The 7990-nt window shown below is 41.2% G+C and overlaps 1 protein-coding gene across 1 annotated transcript; it reads right to left on the reverse strand.

Moving 5' to 3' along the window:
* Window positions 1-3413: 3413 nt before the first annotated feature.
* On the reverse strand, window positions 3414-5871 carry klf17 (Kruppel-like factor 17). The gene is made up of 3 exons (XM_041802407.1): window positions 5683-5871; window positions 4520-5582; window positions 3414-4413 (listed from the first exon to the last, which is right to left on the reverse strand). Exons 1-3 carry the CDS (start codon window positions 5755-5757, stop codon window positions 4238-4240), a joined length of 1314 nt encoding a protein of 437 aa, XP_041658341.1. The 5' UTR covers window positions 5758-5871; the 3' UTR covers window positions 3414-4237.
* Between the last annotated feature and the right edge of the window lie 2119 nt (window positions 5872-7990).

A 7990-nucleotide genomic window follows, 5' to 3' on the forward strand; every position in this document is an offset into this window, starting at 1 on the left:
AAAACCTCATAGAGAAACAGCAGTGAGCAGGAACTAAAAATGCCTCCATCTAAATCCTGGAGGAGCCGTCGTTTATAGTCTGTATCCACAAAGCAGTCTGGTTTGGTTCAGTACGGTTTTGCTGTGGTGTAGCTCATTAAACTCTGATCCTACCATTTCCTCAGCTGAAGTTCACCTCTAGGTGGCAAAACAGTGTCAAAGGTCAGCAAAGAAAGTTGCAAAAATGGGCTAAAAGTGGCAAAACAGTAGCAACACTCAGCAAAAAAGTTACAAAAATGGGCTAAAAGTGGCAAAGCTGTGTCAAAGGTCAACAAAAAACTTGCAAAAATTGGATAAATGTGACAAAAAGATGTGGCAGAAATTGGCAAAGCAGCAAAGTGGGTGAAAAGCTGAAAAAAATTGGTTAAAAGTAGCACAACAGGGTCAAAAATGGCAAAAGAGTGGCAAAAATTAGGTAAAAGTGGTAAAAAAAGAAGTGGAAAAAATTTGCAAAAAGAGGCAAAAAAATATAGACAAAGTAGCAAAACACTGGCAAGTGGCTTGAAGAGTTAACCTTGCACATCGGATGGATTCGCCCATTTCTGTGTTTCTCACTGGCAAATCCATCATGCAAAGCTCCTGTCTGAACCGTTTGGACCTGGTTAGAAAGTGACAGGAGAAATCAGCGATGAGGGGCAGTACTTTCGGGCTCAGCTGAGTTGTGACGTAAGCAAGCAGCGAGACGAGGCCGGTGCAATTATGGCCGAAGACATTAGTGTGGATGCTGCTAAAGCACCAGTTTTAGCAGAACTTGACAACGCTTCATTGTTAAAAGAACTGAGGACAGCATTGAATTGTTTTCTTTTCAGCAACGACAAAAGTCATGTACTGACATGTCTACAGTCGCCATGGTCCACGTTATGTAGTTCTTTATGGACTTAAGCCTAGTTGGTAGGGGCGCAGGCGCAGCTTGTTAGGCTACGTCACGTGTTTTGTTGCTCTGATTGGCCCATAAAGATGTGACAGACAGAGCTTTCAACCAATCATCCTCACCAGTTTTTTTTCAAAGGCTCTGCCCTTTCCCAAATGCTTTGTATTGAAGGTCTTCTAGATGGATGTGTGAAACAAGTCTATCTGGCGTGTAAGGTTAATGAAAGAGTGGAAAACAGCAAAAGTGGCTTTAAAGTGGCAAAAATGGCATAAAAGTGGCAAATAAAGCAGCAAAATGGGTAAAACCAATAGCAAAAATGTTCAAAGGGTGTAGAGAGCCTTGTTTAGAGAATGAGCTGTGATTGGCTGAGAGTGAAAGAGACAGTAAATGCAGCTGGGAGTCTTCTTGCCCTTCATGAAGCTTCACACAGCTGAAGCGGTTGTTACGATGGATGACCACTAGAGGGCAGACTTTCATAAGCTGTCATGCAGGCTTTGACGGCACCTATGTCACAATAACATCACATGAATGATGCTAGAGCCTGTGTACATGGGTAAGGCATTTATGTCCCTCTCCGTTCTTCACATTTAACTTATTCTATAAACTTCATACCACTGTTTCCCAACCTTTGGTCCAGGCAACCCTAGGAGGACGCCAAAGATCTCATGAAGCTCTGTTTGCTCAGAGGCTGTCATAATTAGATTTCCTTATATTCAAAACAATAAAAACTAATTGAGAAATTTATACATGAGGTTTGAAATGATGTATTTAGACCTATTATGTTGGGATTCTTTCAATGAAAACAAATCAAATTTTATTTGTTTGGTTAATGTTTAGGGTCATGTATCCTGCTGATCCATGGCTCAACTAGTCTTAGGAAATAACACCAGGAACCTCAGCTTAAAACCATTTCAGCATTCATTTACAAAACTGATATTTAACATAGCGTTGCTGCTCTTGAAGTATTTATTTTACTGTGGCCTTCCCATGAAATCAGTCACTTTTTTTCTGCTTTAACTCAAATCTTTTTGCTAAATGTATTTTCTTTTAGTCTATAGATCTACTTATAATTATGTTTTACTCCTGTCAGTCAAATCAAAACAAAAATCATCTAACTTCTGTGTCTGTTCAACAAATTGTCACATATATAGCATCTTTGTGTTCCTGCCTACTTAATAATACAAAAGGGAACAAAAAAAAATCTTCTTGAACCTGCCCAGTCATCCTTATTGGTGGTTTTTACCATAAATGTAAATGATCAGATAAATGTATGTGACAAAAAATTCAATAAAATTAATAAAAAAACTGCTCTAGTGTGTTGTAAAAAAAAAAAAAAAAAAAACAAAAAGGCATGAAATCCATCTTAAAAACTCAGGACTCTGATACTAACACCTCACCTCCAGACATGTTGGACTATAGATGTAGACGTTCAGCCATGATGAGTGAGTACTGCTTGCTCATATTTGAGTTTCATATCAAGATGTGCAATCCTGGGGTTTTAACTAAAGAGATTCTTCCATATATAACTGACTATGATTCATTTAAGTAAAATGGAAAGGGGGGAGGTTTAGCTCAGTGGGTAGAGCAGGCGCCCATGCACAGCCTATAGTCCTCAACACACTGGTGGTGGGATCATTTCTCATCCTTACTTTTCAGTACATCTTCCCCGACTCTCACTATGTTTCCTGCCTGTCTTGAGCTGTCCTATCTAATTAAAGGGAAAAAGCCCCAAAAATAATCTTTAAAATTCAAAGGGGGCCTCACATTGCTGTTTGCCTGAGGCCTCCAAATAACAGCTTATCTGCTGATCTATGAACAAGACGTCTGGTGCCAAAAACTACCAACTCTATCAAAATAACAGCACTAATAAATACTCAAATGTATAAATTGGTAAAAACCAGAAATCTCAAAAGGGTTTATTAACTATTTCCCTGCAAAAAAATGGTAGAATGACATGTGGTTAGATGGAAAATGGTCAAATTAAACAAGACAATGTGAAAAGCTTCAACAGTCGTTGACTTTACGTTTTATCTCTCAAATGTACCATCATTCATTCTTTCTGTAAAACAACGGTGACTTCCTTTGAATTCTCTGTAAGAATAGTAGACTTTAAGCCAAGTTTCCTCTTTGCCTGAAATCCATTCATGGATACAGAGTATAAATATTGATTTTATTACAATAGCATTACTGTCATTTGTCCATTTATGATTCCCAAATTGCAGTACTTGCTCTCATCTTCTTGAAATGCTTAATTCTGTGCTGTTTTGCACCAACATGCCCAAGAAAAATCTTTGATCATGAAAACCTGTGTCAGGTTTCAGAGGCTGTTAATGACTGTCATTCAAATGTCAAATATCAGGACCTCTGGATTTTTGATTTGGAAGGAAATGGACAAAAAAGAGGAAGAAGGGTTATTTTTACCACTGTTAAAGCAGATGTAGCAGATGTAAAGTAGGATGATTTGTGCAGGTTGTTAAAGGCAATGACAAAGCGTCTATTTTTGTAAAAGTACTTTATTTTCTGAGCCCTTAAGCGCATGAAACAGTTGCATTTTGGGGAAAAATATACATCTCTTCAGCAGTTCAAGTACAGCAGTTCAACCAGTGGTTGTTTGGGTTTCTTCATCTTTAAAAAAAAACAAAAACAAAAAATAATAATAATATCTTGAATTTTTATAGCGCCTTTAAAGAAACCCAAGGACGCTTTACAGGAACACATACAAATACTCATATTCCCTTAGAAAACACATCAGTGTTGTTCCTCACATCCTTAGCTGTAAAAACACACTTTTAACACTTGAAGAGTGAGACTGAAACCAAGTTTTAGTACCTGAATTTGTTAATCTTGCTCTGGCAAAACCTTCACAAAACATGGAAACGTAGGCCTAGCTGAGAACACTTATCAAATCTAAAACATCTTTAGTGTAAAATGATACAAATTATCAAAAAAGTCATCAAAACCCTGACCTGATTTTTGTTGTATCAAAGATAAGAGATGTAAACATTACAAAAATACATATTTACACAATGCTGGGTCCTGCCCACAGTGAGTCTCCTCTTTGGGAAGAGTTTTTCAAGGAGCTCACTATCAATGACTTACTCCACAGACAGAGTCTGTCTTAAATACAGACTGATTTAAGTTATTCATATTCACAGATATGTACAAAAACACCTGAGTTTGACCTGCTGGTGAATAGGCACTTCTCAAACACGTTGTTCCTCTTTTAAGGCACAGTCTCATGTACAGGAACATTCGTTTGCATACATTTTGGCCTTTGGTGCTTCATCTGAGATGCCCCAGGTATCTCTCCGTGATGAAAGTTTTCTTTTACATGTGCCTCTTCATGTGGAGAGCCAGGTGGTCCGAGCGGGAGAACGCACGCTCGCACAGATGGCACTGGAAGGGTCTATGTCCAGTGTGCTTCCTGAAGTGACGGGTCAACTCATCAGACCTGGCGAACTTCCAGCCGCAGCCCTCCCAGTTGCAGTGGTATGGCTTCTCACCTGAAACAGACAGAAGTTTGCTTTAGCTAAAGAGGCTGAACGCGCACAAAATTAACAATAAAATTAAAGTTATGAGTTAAAAGAGGGGCTTTGGTGCTGTTCTTACCTGTGTGGGTCCTCATGTGGGCTTTCAGATGTGAGCTCTTAGTATAGGTTTTCCCGCATCCAGGGAACTCGCAGTTGTGCGTCGCGGCACGTTTTCTGGCCCACGACCTCCGGCCTCGCTTCTGTTTGATGCCCCCCACCTCGTCGTGCGCGTAAAACTCCAGCAGCGAAGGTGATGAAGGAGGAGTGAGCATCATTCCCTGCATAGAGGCTGGGTGATGCTGCTGGTGCATGCGCACAGGCTCTCTGTGCATGTTGTAATGTCCCTGATACTGTGGCACACTCTGGTGTGCGTAATGAAGTTGGTAGGGCGCGTTCATGTACTGGTTTTGGAGATGGTGCTGCTGATTAAGATGTGGGACGCTCATGTTAGAGTTCATGTGAGATAAATGACAGTCTGTGCGTGCCTGAGCTGCGGGGTGCTGCATGTGGTGCGAAGCAAACCCTGGAAGTGCAGCCTGGTGGTGCGTAAAATGCTGCGCAGCGCGCAGTTGGTGCCTCTCAAACGTCTGTCCCATAAAGTTCCCATCAGCAGCAGCAGCCATCATACAAGACTGACCCACAGGTTCAGTTTTGACTTTGTATCCCATCGCTGGAGGAGAGGAGGACACTTGGTGATGTTCAGGAGTAGTTGCATTCAACGCGTGTAGCTCTGTGTACTCCCGAGTGTCTCTCGTCTTGTCTGCGCTCTCAGGTGAGCCCTCCCCGGGATAGTTCATCTCTGGTGTCAGAAGCTCCGCCATTAGACTGCGAACGGGACCCGAGCCTGTAAAGCTGACGGTGCCGTGGTAGCGCTGGTGAGAAGAGGGAGGAGGGTGATCGCTGCAGTCTGGCACGGACGCACCGCTGCAGCTCTCTGGTGACTCCGGTAGAGAGTATGCGCATTGCTGGTGAGGAGAAATGTTCCCGTTTTCGCTGCCAACATCAGAGCCGATGGTGTTGGACAGAATGAACTCGAGGTCCACGAATTTGGCCAGCTCGTCGTCCTCCTTTGAGGGCAAGGCAGGAGACTGGACGATGCTGAACTCCACTTCGATGAGAGGGTTGGCATCCACCTTACACAACTGTTCAAACAGAAACATTTACGTTAGAAATGCAGGCAGTAGGAAAAAAATCATGATAAGATCTATAGTCAAAACAATGAAGTAGAGTAATCTAACTTACGTCAAACTGTTTTTCATCCATTGCCTGCACACCAGGAAACGTAATCGAAGGCATCACAACTTCAGCCACAGCCATGCTGAAAGATTAGAAGTAAAAAAAATTGAAAATCAAAACTTTAAACCCGAACAGAGACGCGCCTCTCTGTCCATGTAGCGCCTGTTTGGTCTCTGACAGCTGGAGAGCTTTTCAGGATTCAGAGTTTGAGTATCAACTGAGCTGCCTCTGAACCTCTTATACCTCCTCCACTAATACCGGGAGGTGTGGCCAGTACTGCCCACAATACAGTCCGTCTCTCTCACACACTCTCTCTCTCACACACACACACCTCCCCCACAGCAGGCAGTGGTGCAAACAAACATGAATGACATGTAGGTGCGTCAAGCAGGTAAGGCAGAAAAGTGCGTGATTTAGAAGAAAATAAAACGTGACCTCATGTAAACTAATAATTAAATTATAGTGTGAAAAAAACTGCTGACAAAATCAAGGATCTACTTTATGATCTCTTAACTTTGGCACCGTACTGGAATGTGCGTAAAATCTGCTTTTCTTTTCATTATTTTTAATTTTACTTTCTGCGTGACACAAAAGAAAGTTCATGTGAGGTGTAAATGGTGTCATATTTACTCGAGTGGCAGTGATTCAGTTTTATTTCCTCTCATGGGAAACAGAAATTTCCCTGAAGGCAGGTACAGGGGGCGACACTACACCTGGATAAAGATCTGGAGCAGGAAGGCCGAAATTCCCGTGCGTAAAAGTCACCAAAGATGCCTAAGCTTGCTGAAATTTACGGAGATATGTGAAAAACATTGTTAATTATGTTGGATCACAGGGCCATTGCTTACCTGAGCACAATAAAGTGTGTAAAGACTTTATTTTAAAGTTGATACGTTTCCAACAGTTTCGTCTCCGCCTCCTCCATTGCGCACACACACACATCATTTATTTGTCCTGGCTTGATCCCTGCGTGTTTGAAACAAACACGGAGGTGCGAATCGGTGGATCATCGAAACAACCTGATAACAAAGAACTACATGTTTCTTAATGATCTTCCCCCATCAGCTCTGCAGTCCCCTGAACCCTGCAGTCATTGCTATGCTAATGTACAGGAGAGAGAGAGAGAGAGAGAAAGAGGGGCCTGCAGGACAACTATAGACTGAATCTAAACTTTGGTTTACTGTAAAACATTTATGGGTTTATATATATGTGAACACGCTTATAAAGTCTTTCATGCTTTAAATTTAATTGGTGTTAATAGATATAGTATTAATTATAATAATAATTCGACTTTTACAGCACTATTCAAAGCAGGGTTACAAAGTGCTTGGTAGCATAAAAACAGAAATATAAGAAGATTAAGGACCCTGAATTACAACAGCAGGACATCAATAGAATTACCAAAACAACCAGTTAAGAATAAACAAGTTAAAACAGAACAAAATAAGATAAACTCAGAGCAAAACACTGACTGAATAAGTTAAAACGACCTGGTGAAAGCACACTTAAAATGCTTTGATTGTTCCAAAGAGTGGGGGTCCTGACTGAAAAGACTCCCTTGGTCCTCAGCCTTGATGCTGGAACAGCAAGCAGATCCTTGGCTGAAAATCTCAGGGTTCATTGGGGGAGAGGAGACTAGTGATCTACTTGGGGGCAAGAAAGGAAAAACCTTTTGAAGTTAACATTAAAATTGTATATTCTATTTACTGGGTACATTTTTTTATGTTTTAACTTGGCGGCTGTAGGCGGGAAACTTAACTGTCATTTTCATTCAAGTTTGTTCAATAAACATAAAAATATCTAAATAAAATATAAATAAAATAAAATATCTTCCAAGTTTAACTTTTTGTATCTTTTGTGCAAAGTTGTTGAATCCCCAAATGCTCCAAAAACTACATTTCCCATAGTAAAAGTCACAAGCCTGTAGAGTAAGATAAACTTCTTTCCTTTATTTTAGAGCTGATCTTAATTAATTTTATGTGAGAACTTCACCTTCAGTTCAGCCTATCCAAGACTGAGCTTATTATGATTCCAGCCAGTTCCCCCATTCAACCACAGATTGATATCCAGCTTGGATCAAATAAACTCATTCCCACTAAGTCTTCGCAAAATCTGGGTGTCATGATTGGTGACCAGCTAACCCTCGAGGTTCATGTGGCCTCGGTTGCTCAGTCTTGCCAAATCATTGCTAGCAGCCCCCCCTGCATGCACACTGAAACCTCTGCAGATGATCCAGAATGCAGCAGCACGTCTGGTCTTCAACCAACCCAAGACAGTCCACTGTTCATCTCTCTACACCGGCTTCAGCTCACAC

The sequence above is a fragment of the Cheilinus undulatus genome, linkage group 13 (genome assembly GCF_018320785.1).
Source record: "Cheilinus undulatus linkage group 13, ASM1832078v1, whole genome shotgun sequence".
Classification (NCBI taxonomy): domain Eukaryota; kingdom Metazoa; phylum Chordata; class Actinopteri; order Labriformes; family Labridae; genus Cheilinus; species Cheilinus undulatus.

Excerpts from the sequence above, each read along its gene's own strand:
- klf17 (XM_041802407.1), bottom strand. The coding sequence starts at position 5,757 with ATGGCTGTGGCTGAAGTTGTGATGCCTTCGATTACGTTTCCTGGTGTG. Across the intron at positions 5,583-5,682 it reads TGGATGAAAAACAGTTTGAC|TTGTGTAAGGTGGATGCCAA; the intron begins GTAAGTTAGATT and ends CTGTTTGAACAG. Across the intron at positions 4,414-4,519 it reads CCACATGAGGACCCACACAG|GTGAGAAGCCATACCACTGC; the intron begins GTAAGAACAGCA and ends TGTCTGTTTCAG.